The sequence below is a fragment of the Canis lupus genome, chromosome 5, assembly GCF_048164855.1.
Source record: "Canis lupus baileyi chromosome 5, mCanLup2.hap1, whole genome shotgun sequence".
NCBI classification, from domain to species: Eukaryota; Metazoa; Chordata; class Mammalia; order Carnivora; family Canidae; genus Canis; species Canis lupus.
This window is the reverse complement of record NC_132842.1, coordinates 82,401,443-82,419,872: the sequence shown is the minus strand read 5'-3', so window position 1 is coordinate 82,419,872 and position 18,430 is coordinate 82,401,443. Positions and strand designations below refer to the sequence as shown.

Sequence of the window (18,430 nt, the reverse complement as noted above, 5' to 3'; positions counted from 1 at the left end):
GTGTTCAGTTGGTGGTTGGGGAAAAGTAACATTACTAAAGGCCAAGTATGTGCCTTGCATTTTGTCAGGAAAGTTCTTAAAACTGTTACCTTATATAATCTTCTTAAGAGCCTTATGAGGAAAGTTTACCACCATTTTATAAGGGAGACTGACTTCCAACATTTTTTTTGAATTGTGATAGAGGTGTTACCAATGTTATATGGGTCATGTAGGTAGGAGGATTTCAGTTAGATTATTCTCTTTCCCAATAATACATTTGTTTCCCAAGTTGTGGTAAAAAATCTTTTGGCAGAAAAGTAATTATGAAAGACTTACGAATGTGGGGATATGATACCGTTTAATACTAGTGCTTATTATAAGTCATGATACTTCAACCTAAAGAATAAAGAAGGGCTGAAGTGCTGTCCAGTAGAAACATAATGCAAACTAAATTTGTGGTTTTAAATATCCTAGGGCAGCCCCGGTAGCATAGTGGTTTAGCGCCGCCTGCAGCCCAGGGTGTGATCCTGGAGACCCAGGATCGAGTCCCATGTCGGGCCCCCTGCATGGAGCCTGCTTCTCCCTCTGCCTGTGTCTCTGTCTCTTTCTCTATCTGAATGAACGAATGAGTAAATTATAAAAAAATGAATAAATAAATAAGTGAATATCCTAGTAGACACAGTAAAAAAGTGAAAAGGTAAAATTAATTTTATTTAACTCAGTATGTCTAAAATGTTATTTCAGCATATAACCAATCTAAATATATTAAAGTATTTCTTTTTTTAAAATTAAATCTACCAAGTCCAGTGTGTATTCTGTATTCACATCTCAAATTTCAAGTTCTCAATAGCCACATGTGGGTTGTGGCTACGGATAGTATTGGACAGTCCACATCTAATGAGTAAACAATGGCAAAGAGTTTTATTTTACTTTTATTTATTTTTAAAGATTTTATTTATTTATTTCATAGGAACACGAGAGCATGAACAGGGGAGGGGTCAGAGGTAGAGGGAAAAGTAGGCTCCCTGCTCGATCCCAGGACCCTGAGATCATGACCTGAGCCCAAGGCAGATGCTTAACCGACTGAGCCACTCAGACACCCAAGATTTTTAGAAGCAGGACTTCGTTAATCTCATGTGTGTGGTTTAATATGTCAGTGACAAGGAAACAAAACAACTAATACATTCTTTTTCATATTTCATAGAGAGGAACGAAGGGGATCTTATGACTATAGCCAAGATCGTACATATTATGAGAATGTTCGTACTCCAGGCACATATCCTGAGGACTCCAGACGGGACTATCCAGCCCGAGGGAGAGAATTTTATTCAGAATGGGAAACTTACCAAGGAGACTACTATGAATCACGATACTATGACGATCCTCGGGAATATAGGGATTACAGAAACGATCCTTATGAACAAGATATTCGGGAGTACAGTTACAGGCAAAGGGAACGAGAGAGAGAACGTGAAAGGTTTGAGTCTGATCGGGACAGAGACCATGAGAGGAGGCCAATTGAGCGCAGTCAGAGCCCAGTGCACTTGCGACGCCCACAGAGTCCTGGAGCATCTCCCTCACAGTCTGAGCGGTTGCCAAGTGATTCTGAAAGGAGGATTTATAGCCGGTCCTCGGACCGGAGTGGGAGCTGTAGCTCACTTTCTCCTCCAAGATATGATAAACTTGACAAATCTCGTTTGGAACGCTATACAAAAAATGAAAAGACAGATAAAGAAAGGACTTTTGATCCTGAGAGAGTGGAAAGAGAAAGACGCTTAATAAGGAAGGAAAAAGTAGAAAAGGATAAAACTGAAAAGCAGAAACGAAAAGGAAAAGTTCATTCCCCTAGTTCTCAGTCTTCAGAGACAGACCAAGAAAATGAGCGAGAACAGAGCCCTGAAAAATCACGGAGTTCTAATAAACTGAGCAGAGAGAAAGCTGACAAAGAAGGAATAGCAAAAAACCGTCTGGAGCTTATGCCCTGTGTGGTTTTGACTCGAGTGAAAGAGAAAGAGGGGAAAGTTATTGACCACACTCCTTTGGAAAAGCTGAAAGCCAAGCTTGATAATGACACTGCCAAGTCTTCTGTCCTAGATCAGAAACTTCAGGTCTGTCAAACGGAACCTGCAAAATCTGACTTGTCTAAACTGGAATCTATTCGAATGAAAGTGCCAAAGGAAAAGGGACTGTCAAGCCACATAGAAGTGGTTGATAAGGAAGGTAGGCCTAAGCCCAGGAAGCACCTAAAACCAGAGCAGACTGCTGACGGGGTCAGTGCAGCAGATCTGGAGAAGCTGGAAGCAAGGAAGAGGCGTTTTGCAGATTCTAATCTGAAAGCAGAAAGGCAAAAATCAGAAGTCAAGAAAAGTAGTCCAGAGATGGAGGAGGCTCGGGTACTTTTAAAAAAGCAGCCTGACCTATCATCTAGAGATGTCATTCTGCTGAGGGAAGGAGAGTCGGAAAGAAAACCTGTGAGGAAAGAAATTCTTAAACGAGAATCTAAAAAAATCAAACTAGACAGACTTAATGCTGTTCCCAGCCCTAAAGACTGTCAGGAGCTTGCCAGTGTTTCTGTTGGGACTGGCTCAAGGCCCAACTCAGACCTGCAAGCAAGGCTGGGAGAACCAGTATGCGAATCTGTGGAAAATCAAGAAATCCAGTCAAAAAAGCCCATTCCCTCAAAATCACAAATCAAACAGCTGCCGTTATTAGATGATCAGGGACCAGAGAGAGAAGATATTAGGAAAAACTATTGCAGTCTTCGTGATGAGACACTTGAATGTAAACCAAGCCAAGAGAAACCACATTCGGTAAATACTGAAGAAAAAATTGGCATTGATATTGATCACACGCAGAGTTACCGAAAACAAATGGAACAGAGTCGTAGAAAACAGCAGATGGAGATGGAAATCGCCAAGTCTGAGAAGTTTGGCAGTCCTAAAAAAGATGTAGATGAATATGAAAGACGGAGTCTGGTTCACGAGGTAGGCAAACCCCCCCAAGACGTTACTGATGACTCTCCTCCAAGCAAAAAGAAAAGAACGGACCATGTTGATTTTGATATCTGCACCAAGAGAGAGAGGAATTACAGAAGTTCACGCCAAATCAGTGAAGACTCCGAAAGGACTGGCGGCTCTCCAAGTATCCGGCACAGTTCCTTCCATGAGGAAGACGACCCTGTAGGCTCCCCTAGGCTCATATCAGTTAAAGGGTCTCCTAAAGTGGATGAAAAAGGTCTCCCCTATTCTAACATAACAGTCAGAGAAGAGTCCTTAAAATTTAATCCGTATGATTCTAGCAGGAGAGAACAGATGGCAGACATGGCCAAAATAAAGCTCTCTGTCTTGAATTCTGAAGAGGAACTAAATCGGTGGGATTCTCAAATGAAACAAGATGCCAGCAGATTTGACGTGAGTTTCCCAAACAGCATAATTAAGAGAGACAGCCTTCGAAAGAGGTCTGTACGTGACTTGGAACCTGGTGAGGTACCTTCTGATTCTGATGAAGATGGTGAACACAAGTCCCACTCACCCAGAGCCTCTGCTTTATATGAGAGTTCTCGGCTGTCTTTTTTATTGAGGGACAGAGAAGACAAATTACGTGAGCGAGATGAAAGGCTCTCCAGTTCTTTAGAAAGGAACAAATTTTATTCTTTTGCATTGGATAAGACAATCACACCAGACACTAAGGCTTTGCTTGAAAGAGCTAAATCGCTGTCTTCATCTCGAGAAGAAAATTGGTCTTTTCTTGATTGGGACTCCCGTTTCGCTAATTTTCGAAACAACAAAGATAAAGAAAAGGTTGATTCTGCTCCAAGACCTATTCCATCCTGGTACATGAAAAAGAAGAAAATTCGGACTGATTCAGAAGGAAAAATGGATGATAAAAAAGATGATCATAAAGAAGAAGAACAGGAAAGACAAGAGTTATTTGCATCTCGTTTTTTACACAGCTCAATTTTTGAACAAGATTCCAAGCGATTGCAGCATCTAGAGAGAAAAGATGAAGAATCCGACTTCATTTCTGGGAGGTTGTATGGGCGGCAGACATCTGATGGAGCAAACAGCACAGCCGATTTGATTCAAGAGCCAGTAGTTCTTTTCCATAGCAGATTTATGGAACTCACACGAATGCAACAGAAAGAAAAGGAAAAAGACCAAAAACCCAAAGAGGTTGAGAAGCAGGAGGATACTGAGGATCATCCTGAGACCCCAGAACCTGCTTCGGAGAGTAAGGAGTCAGACCTGAAGACTCCCCCTCCGACTGGGCCTCCTGCTGTGACAGCTGTGGCTCCAGAGTCAGCATCATCGTCACTGGAGAAGACAACAGCCAGCGAAAAAGCTGGGGAGGTGCCTCTGGTGACAGAAGAAAAGCCCAGGGAGCCAGCCTCTGCCTCAGAAGAAGCAAAACCTGTGTCGGAGCAGGCTGCCACGGCTGTGCAGCAAACCGAACAGGTCGACCTGCCCTCAGGAGTGGACACCAGTAAAGATGCTGCCGGGGCTCCACTGGTTGTGGAAGAGAACTCATCAGCTGATCAGCTGCCTTATATGGACACCAAGCCTCCGACCCCCGGGGCCTCATTTTCCCAGGCAGAGGCCACTGTAGATCCAGAGCCTGATAGTACCCCAGCACTCCCGAAACCGACCCCGAAGCCTGAGGAAGCTGATGAGCCCAAAGTGGAAAAGCCAAACTCAGCTGCTCATGTTGAGCCTACTGCAAATCAGAAAGCTGAAGTCGTCCCTGAGGTTCAGCCTCAAGCTTCTGAAGACACTGAGGTCGATCCCCCCATTGCCACGAAAGATAAAAAGACAAACAAAAGCAAGCGTTCCAAGACCCCTGTTCAGGCCGCCACAGCAAGTACCGTGGAGAAGCCGGTCACGAGGAAGAGCGAGCGCATAGACCGGGAGAAACTCAAGCGGTCCACTTCTCCTCGGGGAGAAGCCCAGAAGCTTTTAGAGTTGAAGCTGGAGGCAGAGAAGATTACACGGACTGGCTCTAAAAATGCAGCAGCAGACCCGGAACACCCTGAACCAAGTCTGCCCCTCAGCCGAACAAGGCGCCGGAACGTGAGGAGTGTCTATGCAACCATGGGTGACCACGAGAGCCGTTCTCCCGTCAAGGAGCCGGTGGAGCAGCCACGAGTGACCAGGAAGAGACTGGAGCGAGAGCTTCAGGAGGCCGCGGCAGTCCCCACGACCCCAAGGAGGGGGAGGCCTCCAAAAACACGCCGTCGGGCCGAAGAAGATGAGGAGACTGAGGCAAAAGAACCAGTTGAGACACTCAAACCAGCTGAGGGATGGAGGTCCCCACGAGCCCAAAAATCAGGAGCAGCTGGTGGCCCACAAGGAAAAAGGGGGAAAAATGAGCCAAAAGTTGATGCCGAACGTCAGGAAGTGGCCACTGAGGTGAGTCCCCAACTAAACGTGAAGGAAAATAACACAAAATCCAAGGCTGATAAAGAAGAAGCAGGAAGTGAACAAAAACGTGACAGAAAAGAAATGAGCACAGACAAAAATGCACCAGAAGCCCCTGCAGTTGAAGTGGTGGAGAAAAAAGCCCCTGAAAAGAACTCCAAGTCAAAGAGAGGAAGATCCCGAAACGCTAGGTCAGCAGTGGACAAATCTGCAAATCTGAAAAATGTGGACACCAGTGTCAGTCCCAGTGTGGCGGCGGGTGCCACGGGACCGCCAGTGGAGAAGGAGGCCGAGGTGGTGGCCGGGCCCGCCGAGAAGAGTGAGAATCCCCCGAAGGAAGGGGGTTTCTCAGCCGAGGTGAGCAGCGATCCGGCCCCTGCCAATAAGGACGCGGAAGAGAAGGAAGACGTGTCTGCCTCGACGCCGTCCCCAGAAGCAAATCAGCTAGCCAAGCAGATGGAGCTGGAGCAGGCCGTGGAGAACATTGCAAAGCTCACTGAGACCGCGGCTGCCGCCTTCAAGGCGGCGGCGGCCACAGATGCGCCCGAGGGCTCCTCCACCGAGGATGGGGACAAGCCGGCGCACCAAGCAAGTGAAACGGAACTGGCTGCAGCCATTGGCTCCATCATCAATGACATTTCTGGGGAGGCAGAAAACTTCCCCGCAGCTGCACCTTACCCCGCTGAAGCCCAGACCGATCTGCAGCCCCGCTCTCAAGCGCCGCAGCCCCCCGGGGAAGGAATGGAGCCCGAGACCGACGAGGCCGTGTCTGGCATCTTGGAGACCACAGCTGCTACAGAATCTTCTGGGCCACCAGCCAGTGCCACTGACCCCTCAGCAGGCCCAGCAGATACTAAGGAAGCTGGGGGGAGCGGCAGCGAAACCTCCCACCCAGTGCCAGAAGCCAAAGCATCAAAAGAAGCAGAAGTCACTCTTACTCGGAAAGAGAAAGGGCGCCAGAAGACAAGTCGATCGCGCCGCAAACGGAATACAAATAAGAAAACGGGGGCCACTGCAGAGACCCACATCCCGGAACCTGACCAAGTTCAAAGCAAGAGTCCTGCTACAGACGAGGGGACAGCAGTGCCACCCCCGGAGACTCCACAGGAAGAGCAGCAGAGGGAAAAGCCCCAGGCCACTCCGCCTGAATCCTGCGCTTTGGACTCAAGCAAGACTCCATCTGTGGAGAATTTGTCCCAAGAAAGCAGCATTGAGGAGAAGACTCCTGCCAGAGCGTCCGCACTCCCAGACCTCCCTGTTCCCTCCCAGCCAGCGCCAGTGGAGGACGAGCCTCAAGCCAGATTCAAGGTGCATTCCATCATCGAGAGTGACCCCGTGACCCCACCCAGTGACTCCAGCACACCCACCCCCACAATCCCCTCTGTGACTGCAGCAAAGCTCCCACCCCCTGTCACCTCGGGGGGCGTCCCACATCAGAGTCCCCCTGCTAAGGTCACAGAGTGGATCACGAGGCAGGAGGAGCCTCGGGCTCAGTCCACCCCGTCTCCAGCTCTTCCCCCAGACACAAAAGCTTCTGACATCGACACCAGCTCCAGTACACTGAGGAAGATCCTCATGGACCCCAAATACGTATCTGCCACTGGCATCACCTCCACGAGTGTGACAACTGCCATTGCAGAGCCTGTCAGTGCTGCCCCTTGCCTGCACGAGGCACCAGCCCCCCCTCCGGTGGAGCCTAAGAAGTCTCTTTTAGAAGAAAAACCAGCAGCTCCGGTACCCAACACCTCTGACACACCGGCCCCAGAGGTTCCAGCAGCCGCTGAAAAGGAAAAGGTGGCTCCCGTCATTGCTCCCAAAATTACTTCTGTGATTAGCCGGATGCCTGTGAGCATTGATTTGGAGAACTCGCAAAAGATAACCCTGGCAAAACCAGCTCCTCAGACCCTGACCGGCCTGGTGAGTGCTCTGACCGGCCTGGTGAACGTCTCGTTGGTCCCAGTGAACGCCCTGACCGGCCCGGTCAACGCCCTGAAGGGCCCCGTGAAGGGCTCAGTGACCACTCTTAAAGGTCTGGTGAACACTCCTGCTGGCCCCGTGAACGTCCTCAAGGGCCCAGTGAATGTCCTGACGGGGCCGGTGAATGTTCTCACCACTCCAGTGAACGCCGCTGTGGGCACAGTGAATGCCGCCGCGGGCGCCGTGAACGCCACCGTGGGCACGGTGAACGCCACCACGGGCGCCATGAATGCGGGTGCAGTGACTGTCACGGCAGGTGCGGTGACTGCTGCATCCGGCAGCGTGACTGCCACTACAACAGGTGCGGTGACTGTCACCGGTGCGGTGATCACGCCATCGGCAAAGTGCAAACCCAGACCGAGCACAAATGAGAACAGCCGGTTCCACCCGGGGTCTATGTCCGTGATCGACGACCGTCCGGCAGACGCGGGCACCGGCGCTGGGCTGCGCGTGAACACCTCCGAAGGGGTGGTGCTCTTGAGCTACTCGGGGCAGAAGACTGAAGGGCCGCAGCGGATCAGCGCCAAAATCAGCCAGATCCCCCCGGCCAGCGCCATGGACATAGAATTCCAGCAGTCGGTGGCCAAGTCCCAGGTCAAGCCCGACTCTGTTGCCCCATCACAGCCTTCGCCCAAAGGCCCCCAGGCTCCTTCGGGCTATGCGAACGTGGCCACCCATTCCACCCTGGTACTGACAGCCCAGACGTATAATGCGTCTCCTGTGATTTCATCTGTGAAGGCTGACCGTCCGTCCCTGGAGAAGCCCGAGCCCATTCACCTCTCTGTGTCCACACCTGTCACCCAGGGTGGCACAGTGAAGGTTCTCACCCAGGGCATAAACACTCCCCCGGTGCTGGTTCACAACCAGCTGGTCCTCACCCCCAGCATAGTCACCACGAATAAAAAGCTTGCTGACCCTGTCACCCTCAAAATAGAGACCAAGGTCCTCCAGCCAGCTAATCTGGGGTCGGCTCTCAACCCCCACCACCCTCCTGCTCTGCCCAGCAAGCTGCCTGCAGAAGTGAACCATGTCGCCTCGGGGCCCAGCACCCCGACAGATCGAACAGTGTCCCATCTGGCAGCCACAAAGCCAGATGCACATTCTCCTCGACCCAGTGGGCCCGCTCCGTCCCCGTTCCCGAGAGCATGCCACCCCAGCAGCACCACGTCCACCGCGCTCTCCACTAATGCCACGGTCATGCTGGCTGCAGGCATTCCTGTGCCTCAGTTCATCTCTAGCATACATCCAGAACAGTCTGTCATCATGCCGCCCCACAGCATCACCCAAACGGTGTCCCTCAGCCACCTGTCGCAGGGCGAAGTGAGAATGAACACTCCCACACTGCCCAGCATCACCTACAGCATCCGGCCAGAGACCCTTCACTCACCAAGGGCCCCTCTGCAGCCCCAGCAAATAGAGGTCAGGGCCCCGCAGCGGGCGGGCACGCCCCAGCCAGCCGCAGCGGGGGTGCCAGCCCTGGCCCCCCAGCATCCCCCAGAGGAGGAAGTGCATTATCACCTGCCTGTTGCTCGAGCTGCCGCCCCTGTGCAGTCAGAGGTGCTGGTCATGCAGTCGGAGTACCGGCTGCACCCGTACACCGTGCCCCGGGACGTGAGGATCATGGTGCATCCGCATGTGACAGCGGTCAGCGAGCAGCCCCGGGCGGCAGACGGGGTGGTGAAGGTGCCACCGGCCAGCAAGGTCCCTCAGCAGCCCGGGAAAGATGCGGCCAAGACTGCGGAAGCCAAGGCCCCCCCGGCCCCCGCCCCCCACGGTGAGGCCCGCATCCTCACCGTCACCCCCAGCAACCAGCTCCAGGGGCTTCCTCTGACCCCGCCCGTGGTGGTGACGCACGGCGTGCAGATCGTGCACTCCAGTGGGGAGCTGTTTCAGGAGTACAGATACGGAGACATCCGCACCTACCACGGCCCTGCTCAGCTCACGCACACTCAGTTTCCTGCTGCCGCCTCCATCGGCCTACCTCCTCGGACCAAGGCTCCCGCTCAGGTGAGGGCCACACGGCAGCTTCCTTCCCTGTGGCGGGTGGCGTGCCGGCACGGACCCTGGGATGGGTCGCCCTTTCCGTGGTTTTAAAGAGGTGCTCCCTAAATTGCAGGAGGAGGGAATCCGATCAGCGTGCAGAGGGCTGAGACTGGAAGGAGCTCTCTGGGAGATCGGGCAGGGGCGGGTGGTGGGAGCGAGCTGGTGACCTTTTCCCGGGACCCTCAGTCCCGCGTGCCCACAGGATCACTGCCCTGGGCCTCACTTCCAGGGGACGCCCGCAGCTGACCCTGCCCCGGAGCCCGTGGCTGGGCGGAGGGGGGCGGGGGACAAGGCGTGAGGGCAGGGTGCTGTGTGTAACTCTCCGTCCCTCTCCTCCGCCGAACTCCAGGGCCCGGCTCCTGAAGGCGAGCCTTTGCAGCCCGCTCAGCCTGCACAGTCTACACAGCCCGCCCAACCCGTGCAGTCCACACAGCCTGCCCAGCCCACGCAGCCCTGCCAGCCCTCCCAGCTCAGCCAGCCAGGCCAGCCACCAAGCGGCAAGCTGCCTCAGGTCTCCCAGGAGGCGAAGGGGACGCAGACAGGAGTAGAGCAGCCGCGCCTCCCCGCCGTGCCCGCAAGCCGGCCAGCCGAGCCTCATGCGCAGGTTCAGAGGGCGCAGGCAGAGACGAGCCAGACCTCCTACCCCTCCCCCGTGTCTGTCTCCCTGAAGCCTGACCTCCCGGCCCCTCTCCCTGCTCAGGCCGCCCCAAAGCAGCCGTTGTTTGTCCCCACAACCTCAAGCCCCAGCACCCCTCCAGGACTGGCTCTGACGCACACAGAAGCCCAGCCCGCTCCCAAACCAGATTCTTCTCCACACCTGACTTCCCAGAGGCCTGTGGATATGGTCCAGCTTCTGAAGGTAAGCCTGGGCAGGGGCCCCCCGCTCCCCTCCAACCTCTGCGCCGGGTTAAATGTCCTAAGGTCCCCACTTAGGCCAGTAAGCTGTTGCCTGGAGCCATGTCCAGCGTGGATGGCTCTGTTCTCCAGCTGCGAGCTCACTTCCTGTCTGTCTCCCTGAGAGCAGAAGTACCCCATCGTGTGGCAGGGCCTGCTGGCCCTCAAGAATGACACGGCTGCCGTGCAGCTCCACTTCGTCTCCGGCAACAATGTCCTGGCGCATCGGTCTCTGCCCCTCTCTGAGGGAGGCCCCCCACTGAGGATCGCCCAGAGGATGCGGCTGGAGGCCTCGCAGCTGGAAGGGGTTGCCCGGAGGATGACGGTAAGTCTCCGGCCCCAGGCGGGCGGCTGCCCTGCCCACGAGGGAGGACCGGGCTTGCCCTTGGGGTGTGGGAGTGGCACGCCTGGCCTGTTCTATCTGCGGTGGGGTGCAAGATTCCTCTAGGCTCGGAAACAGGGTTTTCCTTAATCAACAAGTTGGGTGGACTCTTGAGGTCACCTCAGCATGGGGGGGGGCCTTTGTGAACTTAGGAGCCGAACCCCGGGTTGGACAGGCATGGGGCTGTGGTCTGGCCGAGAGTCCCCTGATTGGACGACGGCTTCTGTCACAGGTGGAGACAGATTACTGTCTGCTGCTGGCTCTGCCCTGTGGCCGCGACCAAGAGGACGTCGTGAGCCAGACCGAGTCCCTCAAGGCGGCCTTCATCACCTACCTGCAGGCCAAGCAGGCGGCAGGAATCATCAACGTTCCCAACCCCGGCTCCAATCAGGTCAGCTCGGTGTCCTCCTTGGGACACGTACGTGGGGGCTGGTCTAGGCGGGCAGGCTGTCCAGTCTGCCGGCAGGGGCTCCCAGGGCCACGTTAGGGTTGTCCAGAGGGGGCTCAGATGTGGGCAAAAGGGTGTTTTGGATAGAGGACACTGACAAGGCCACCATTGCCCACCCTAGAGCTAACCCAGGGTCAGCTGAGACAGCGGGGTTTTTACTTCCTGCTGCGGAGGTGACTCCCAGGATAATTCGGTTGGTTTTCTGACATGTAGGCCCCTCCTGGTGGGCACAGTCCTAGCCCCCAGTTGGAAATGTTACGGGATGGTAGTGGGGTGGGGTGGCTGATGTGGAGACCGGGGATCCCATTTCTCTCTCGTCCCCCTCTCCAGCCCGCCTACGTGCTACAGATCTTCCCGCCCTGCGAGTTCTCAGAGAGCCACCTGTCCCGTCTGGCTCCCGACCTCCTTGCCAGCATCTCCAACATTTCTCCCCACCTCATGATTGTCATTGCCTCCGTGTGAGCCACTGAACGGTCACCACTCGGTGTATGTCCCCGAGGCTCTGCAGCAAAACGTTAACCCAGGACAACCCAGTCAGGTGGAGGAGGCAGCTGCCGGAGGGGATCTGCTCCACTGCCAGACGCCAGCCTCGCCCTCGAGCCCGCCCACCCGGCTCAGGGGGGCCGACCCCTCTGGGCAGTGGTGCTGCTACCTGTGTGTTTACATGATATTTAGCCCGAGGACAGACCACCAACCAATGGACTCTGCACACACCTTAGGGCTGGGTTTCTCTCTCCTCTGGAGAAAAGGAACTGGGCAGTGGAATTAATTTTTTGTTGTTTTTGTTTTTAAGAAACAAAACAGAACTGCCTTTGCACTAAATTAGTGACTTGGACTTTTGCACAGTGAAGACAGGCTGTGACACTCTGGATGTCTTGGTGTACCTGAACACGCATCGAGGACTCTAGCGCAGGACTTCAGGCTTCTGCTGAAACATTGGGGTCAAGGAACATTTCATTGGGTTGTTTGGTCCCCACCCTGCCCTTCCCCTTGCTCATTTGGATGTGTCACCTTTCTTAATTCTCCTGCCACCACCATCTCTGATTTACCCGGATGTACAGTTTACAATCGAAAAAGAGCAAACAGAAGGATTTTCTTTCCTGGTGGGATATGCAGAACTTGGGATGTGTGTATATATAAATATATAATATATATAAATATATATAATACTGACTTAAAAAAATCAAATTCCCCTGACATACATTTTTTTTAATCTGTGCCAAAAATGTGTTTTCAGAGAAAAATCTTATTTTCATACTCAGACTTTGTATTGTCACTCATTTGTATAAGTGCGCTTCGTTACAGCACGGGCCCTGCCCCCGCGATTTGGAAGTGTCACACACACACACACACACACACACACAGACTGTACAAAAAAGACTGGCTTCCCCTCTTCCTGTTACCTTGACCTCTCCCCCCAACTTCCTAACACTTATTAATTTATGAAACTGGTTTTCTCAGCGCAGTTTTGTTTTGTGTGTCCATTGGATTACAAACTTTATTAAAAAATACAAAACACGTCAAGCGTGGATGTGATTGTCACTCGGGTGGGAGGACCCTGGCTTCCCTCGTCCCGCTTCTGCTTCCCTCCCCACATCTGCCTGTGGGACCAGCTGCTTCCCTGCCACTTGACCCTCCCAAGCGTCACCGTCTTGTACAAAAGAGGTTTCTGCCACAGACTGAACTTGTATGTTCCTGGGTAACGCGGAAGGCACTTCAAAGTTGGATACAGAAAAAAACCCCACCCACGGGCCGACTCAGAAACCTCCTAATAAGCAAGCTTTGGCGTCTCGTGTCTCGCCCCCCTTCCTCCTCGGGGTCTGGAGCGGCGGCCCTGCAGCGGCAGCGGCACAGCCTGGCCTGGGGGTGGGGGGCGTCCCTGCAGCTGGACCCACTCCCTACAAGCTAGAGGGGCACAGAGTTGAGGGTTCCTCCCAACCTACACCTGCGGAATGAGGAGGTGGCGCCCTCTGATGAGGGAGGACAGCTGCTGGGAGCAAACCTGGGGAGGGGCAGGGACAGCGACAGGGCTCCCTGCCAAGGGGGGGGGGGCTCCCTGCCGGGGGGGGCTCCGTGGCCCTGCTTGCCGCGTCCCCGTCCCCACCTCCCCCATCGAAGCTCCCGGCCACTCCTCTCTGACCCTTGGCTTGGTCGTAGACTCCATCGGCTCAGGGCAACCAAAGGTTCCCCAGAGCTGGCCCTGGCCCGGCCTAGATCCTGCGAGGGAGGGTGGAGGCCTCGGGCTTCCCCACGCCCGACGGACGGCCCGGGGCCTGGGGGCCTGGCTCTCTGCCTACCTTGCTGCTCGGGCTGAGTGGGCTTCTGAGCTGGGCGCTCTGGGCGGCCTGGATCCGGGGAAGCCAACCCGCCTGGGCAGAGGGGAGCGGGCTCACGGCTGTGCTCCGTGGCGGAGAGGGGAGCTCAGGTCCTGAAGCTGAACAGGTGAGAAGCCCGAGGAGGAGACCGGATGAGGGACGGGCTGCGGGGAGCCCCGGTCTCTGGCCCCGAGCGTGCCGCCCGCACCCCGACTCAGGGCGAGGAAGCCAGCCTTTCCCTAGAGCGGCCTCCCGGGGGGAGCAGCCCTCCCGGGGCACCAGCCACGGCTGTGCCAGCTCCCGCCCCCCCCACAGGGAGCTATAGGCAGCGTTAGAAAATAATCCAATTTATTCTCTCTAGGGAATGGGGCCACCCTCTCCTCTAGGGCGCCGTCCATCCTTAAATAGCAGTCACAGGAGGGCCGCCCGTCACTCAGCGGGCGGTGGACACTCTGGGGCCGCGGGGGGCGTCTCTGCCAGAGCGGGCGGGCCGTCGGCCCCGTCCCGAGGGCGGAAGACCAGCTCCCCAGCCTGCAGCACCTGCCCGGCCGGCCACGCACTGCCTGGCCCGTACTGCTGGTAGAAGTCCGCGTCCGTCTGGAACATGACCAGCGCCTGCGCCGTGTGGATCCGCACGTGCTGGGCAAGGCTGTTGGCGTCCAGGAACTTGTCCCCACAGGAGTCACAGGCATAGAGGATGTGGGTGTTGGGGTCTGTGGGAGGCAGGGCCGTGGTCAGAGCGGGGAGGGCCCGGGCCTCCACCGCCCCCCCACTCCCACCCCCGGGCGCCCCCTCACCTTCCTCCTGTACTTGCTTCACTGCTTTGCTGATCTCAGCCTTGAGTACTTCCGTCTCATCGGCGGTTACCGCGGCGCCCACCGGGACCACTGCGGGTGAAGGGCCAAGTCCGCAGGGCCTGAGGCCAAAGGGCCCTGCGCCTTCGCGGCCACCCCAGAGGCAAGCTGCCCACGACCACCCCCAGCTGCCCGCAGCCCGCACCTGTGAGCTGAGTGACGGCTGTTGCCGCCAGTGCCTCGGTCGCCAGCGTGACCATGTCATCAACAGTGACCACGCTGACCTCGCCACCCTCCTCGGGCTCCAGTATTTTGATGCCCGCCTTGCCCTGGTGCACGGTCTTCACATGGGAACGCAGGTTGTCCACCCGGTTGAAGCCACGGCCACACTTGTCACACAGGTAAGGCTTCTCTCCTGGGGGGGAAGGCAAGGTTCTCGCCTGCCGCTGGGGGGAGGGGGGAGGACCTCAGTGGCCTCCAGCTGCCCCAAAGCCCTGTCTCTTCCAGCAGCAAGCGCCCTGGGGTAGCCTCCAGTGGCCGCTGTGCCTTCTGGATACTAGGAAGAGGGGGTCCTCGTTTGAACTGAGCCTCCTTCAAGGCCACCTGCAGCTAGGGTCAGCACCCCAGGCCACGATCTGGAGGGACCTCCCTGCCCGCCACCCCGCCAAGAACCAGGGACAGGTGAGCGGTGGGCCCAGGCTCACCAGTGTGGATGATGATGTGCTTGGACAGGTCCCCCACATTCACGAAGGCCTTGCTGCACACGCTGCACTTGTGAGGGCGAATGTTGTCATGGTGACGAATGTGATTGGCCAACTGGCTGGACTGGACGAACCTGCAGGGCCACACAGGGATGGGCTGGCACCCAACTGCCCAAGCCTGGTTTGGGGATGCTGAGCTGAGCTGAGCTGGGGCCTCCTGTCGCCGCCTCTAGATCAGAGCCGACCCCGGGGACCTAAGCCTGGACTGGAGCAGTGGTTGGCCCGGTTCCCAACTGAGCCCTAGGTTGGCATCCTGACCCCCTACACCGCGCAGGCTGCCGGGGACCCCCGCAGGGCCCGGGGCAGGGGAGGGACAGGCAGGGCAGGACCTCTTGCCGCAGCGCTCGCAGACGTAGGGCTTCTCCCCTGTGTGCTGGCGCACATGCGCGATGAGGGAGCTGGCCTGGGTAAAGGCCTTGCCGCACATCACACACTGGCACGGCTTCTCGCCTGGGGACGGGGCAGGAGAAAGTGTGGGCGCCTCCACCTCCCAGCCGCCCCCCTCCCCCGCCCCCCGGCAGCGCCGGGCCCACTCGCCTACCTGTGTGGATGCGGACGTGCCGCTGCAGGGCACCGGGGTCTGCAAACTGCCGCTGGCAGTGGATGCACACATAGGGCTTCTCCCCGCTGTGGATCCGAAGGTGCCGCTTGAGGTTCCCTGTGGCGAGACGCAAGGGGCGCCTGCGTGAGGGGAAGTGGGCGGCTGGGGGGTGCAGGGGCGTGAGGGGCAGCGGGCGGCTGGGGGGTGCAGGGGCGTGAGGGGCAGCGGGCGGCTGGGGGGTGCAGGGGCGTGAGGGGCAGCGGGAGGCTGGGGGGTGCAGGGGCGTGAGGGGCAGCGGGCGGCTGGGGGGTGCAGGGGCGTGAGGGGCAGCGGGAGGCTGGGGGGTGCAGGGGCGTGAGGGGCAGCGGGAGGCTGGGGGGTGCAGGGGCGTGAGGGGCAGCGGGCGGCTGGGGGTGCAGGGGCGTGAGGGGCAGCGGGAGGCTGGGGGATGCAGGGGCGTGAGGGGCAGCGGGAGGCTGGGGGGTGCAGGGGCGTGAGGGGCAGCGGGCGGCTGGGGGGTGCAGGGGCGTGAGGGGCAGCGGGAGGCTGGGGGGTGCAGGGGCGTGAGGGGCAGCGGGAGGCTGGGGGGTGCAGGGGCGTGAGGGACAGCGGGAGGCTGGGGGGTGCAGGGGCGTGAGGGACAGCGGGCGGCTGGGGGTGCAGGGGCGTGAGGGGCAGCGGGCGGCTGGGGGTGCAGGGGCGTGAGGGGCAGCGGGCGGCTGGGGGGTGCAGGGGCGTGAGGGGCAGCGGGCGGCTGGGGGGTGCAGGGGCGTGAGGGGCAGCGGGCGGCTGGAGGGTGCAGGGGCGTGAGGGGCAGCGGGCGGCTGGGGGTGCAGGGGCATGAGGGCAGCGGGTGGCTGGGGGCAGCCCCGGCCCTACCTGAGGTGGTGAACTGCTTCCCACACTCTCGGCACTTGAGGGGCCCGTCGGCGATGTGGATCTTCAGATGGGCCTTCAGATTCCCCACCTGCGCCCGGGGAAGGGGTCAGAAGGGCCACCCCAAGGAACACAGTGCGGGAGGCCCCTCCCACCAGGGGACAAGGGATTCTCAGCCCTCCCTGGGGGCCCCTGGAGCGCTCCATCTTTCCTCGAGGCCAGTGGAATGTTCCAGGTCCCGGAGGTGAAAAAGGGAAAACCAGCTCACCCTAGTTCTTCGGGGCCCCAGCCCACCCAGCCTCGAGCCGTCCTCCCAGCTTCCCCGGCAGCGGGGCGGCCCTCCCTCCTCAGCCGCCGCCTCCTCACCCTCGCCTCCCGCGAGCACACCTGGTTGAACTTCTTGTCGCAGTGAGGGCACTTGTGCTCCTTGTCCGTGTCGTGGGTCTCCAGGTGGCGCATCTTGGACGTGGGGTCGGAGAAGGAGCGGCCACAGTAGTCGCACTGGTAGGGCTTCTCGCCGCTGTGCACCAGCTGGTGGCGCTTCAGGTTGCCCGACGTGGTGAAGAGCTTGCCGCAGTCCTCGCAGCGGTAGCGCGCCTCGCCCGAGTGCCGCTTCTTGTGCAGGTTCAGCAGGCTGATGAGCCGGTAGCTCTTGCCGCACTCCTCGCAGCCGTACGGCTTCAGCGGGCTGGTGGTCACAGGGCGACAGAGGGGTGAGGCTCTCGGGGCACCCAGAGGCCGGGGCGGGGGGCGGGGGGCGGCTGCGCGCGGGCTACCTGTGGGTCTTCTCGTGGGCCTTGCATGCGGCCGGGTCCGAGAAGGCCTTGCTGCACTCCCGGCACGAGAAGGGCTTCTCGCCCGTGTGGATGCGGATGTGCCGCTTGAAGTTGCCCGTGTGCGTGAACTCTTTGCCGCAGTCCTGCGGGGTGCAGCGGGGGAGCAGGCGTCAGGGCCGCGGGGTGGGGGGCGGGGGCCGCGGGCGGGGGCCGCAGGGAGGGCCGCACCTCGCACTTGTGGATGACGGAGCCGTAGGCCTTGGACTCCGTGCGGTCGCCGTAGGTGCCCGAGCGCAGGCCCCGGGCCTCAGCGCCCAGCTCCTGGCCCGAGTCGGTGCTGGCCGACTCCTCGCTCTCCTCAGGGGCCTCCCCCTTCTCCAGCGGCGGCCCCTCTTCCTTGACCTCGGCGGCCCCTGCGCCCTCATCCTCTCGCACTTCCCCTTTCCTGGCCGGCTCCACCTCCATCTCTGCGGGCAGAAGGGCAGGCACTGAGATGCCTGGGAGGGCAAGAAGCGGCCTCCAAAGGTCGCGACCTCACAGCCAGCAAAGGAGGCGGCCTCCCCAGACAAGCAGGCAGGGCCACCTGCCGCTGGGAGGGGCGGTGGCCTCGTTCCCCAGGACGCTGGACTTGCTAACACAGCGGGTGCTGGGGGCGGCCGGGCTCCCCGATGGTGCGCAGCACCGGGAAGCAGCAGAAGTGCGGGCGCTGCACCAGCAACACATCTGTGCCAACAGAAGCAAGGCTGGGTGTGCAACCAAAGGTCAGATTTCCAGAATGGAAAGATGACTTGGGCCCAAAGCTAAGGCATGACTCACAGTGGGATCAGCTGGAGGTGGGGCAGGGGGAGGGACCTCGGGGGACCTGGGCGTGCGGGTGGCCCCTGGGTACCTTGCTCTGAGCTCTCCGACAAGGCGCCCTCGGCCTCAGCAGCAGCCATGCTGCTCGTGGGGTCTGGCTTGGGCTCCACGGGGGGCGGCTCCCGAGGGGCATCGGCCTTCTCCGTCTGCTCTGCGCCTGGGTGTGGTGTGCAAACACCAGAGGCTGGATTAGGACCCTCCATCCAGGGGCCTGATGGCTCTCCTAGACCAGGTCCCTGGCAGCGGCGGTGGCCTGGAGCAGGGGCCCAGCACATCCAAACTCAAGCTGCTTGTGCCTCTGCTCTGGCTGGACAGGCGCCCCCAAGCCAACAGCAGGTCATTCTGGGGAACGAGAACTCAAGGGGTACAGTA

General features: G+C 58.3%; 2 protein-coding genes across 10 annotated transcripts in view; one reads left to right on the top strand and one right to left on the bottom strand.

The window, feature by feature from the left end:
* Positions 1–12,655, top strand: part of SPEN (spen family transcriptional repressor) — a 94,551-nt gene extending 81,896 nt beyond the window's left edge. For 3 of the 4 annotated variants that reach the window (XM_072828229.1, XM_072828227.1, XM_072828230.1), the window contains 5 exons: positions 1,184–9,377; positions 9,763–10,272; positions 10,438–10,632; positions 10,922–11,080; positions 11,468–12,655. In XM_072828229.1, coding sequence (XP_072684330.1) covers positions 1,184–9,377; positions 9,763–10,272; positions 10,438–10,632; positions 10,922–11,080; positions 11,468–11,599 — 9,190 coding nt within the window. In that variant the 3' untranslated portion in view covers positions 11,600–12,655. The remainder of the gene's footprint in view (positions 1–1,183; positions 9,378–9,762; positions 10,273–10,437; positions 10,633–10,921; positions 11,081–11,467) is intronic. The other variant, XM_072828228.1, reaches the window with a different exon arrangement.
* The window catches only part of ZBTB17 (zinc finger and BTB domain containing 17), a 31,477-nt gene continuing 25,650 nt past the window's right edge, over positions 12,604–18,430 (bottom strand). For 5 of the 6 annotated variants that reach the window (XM_072828233.1, XM_072828234.1, XM_072828236.1 and 2 more), the window contains 11 exons: positions 18,090–18,215; positions 17,429–17,667; positions 17,201–17,343; positions 16,812–17,112; positions 16,428–16,515; positions 15,549–15,665; positions 15,337–15,457; positions 14,951–15,081; positions 14,452–14,661; positions 14,250–14,339; positions 12,604–14,165 (listed from right to left, as the gene is read on the bottom strand). In XM_072828233.1, coding sequence (XP_072684334.1) covers positions 13,882–14,165; positions 14,250–14,339; positions 14,452–14,661; positions 14,951–15,081; positions 15,337–15,457; positions 15,549–15,665; positions 16,428–16,515; positions 16,812–17,112; positions 17,201–17,343; positions 17,429–17,667; positions 18,090–18,215 — 1,850 coding nt within the window. In that variant the 3' untranslated portion in view covers positions 12,604–13,881. The remainder of the gene's footprint in view (positions 14,166–14,249; positions 14,340–14,451; positions 14,662–14,950; positions 15,082–15,336; positions 15,458–15,548; positions 15,666–16,427; positions 16,516–16,811; positions 17,113–17,200; positions 17,344–17,428; positions 17,668–18,089; positions 18,216–18,430) is intronic. The other variant, XM_072828237.1, reaches the window with a different exon arrangement.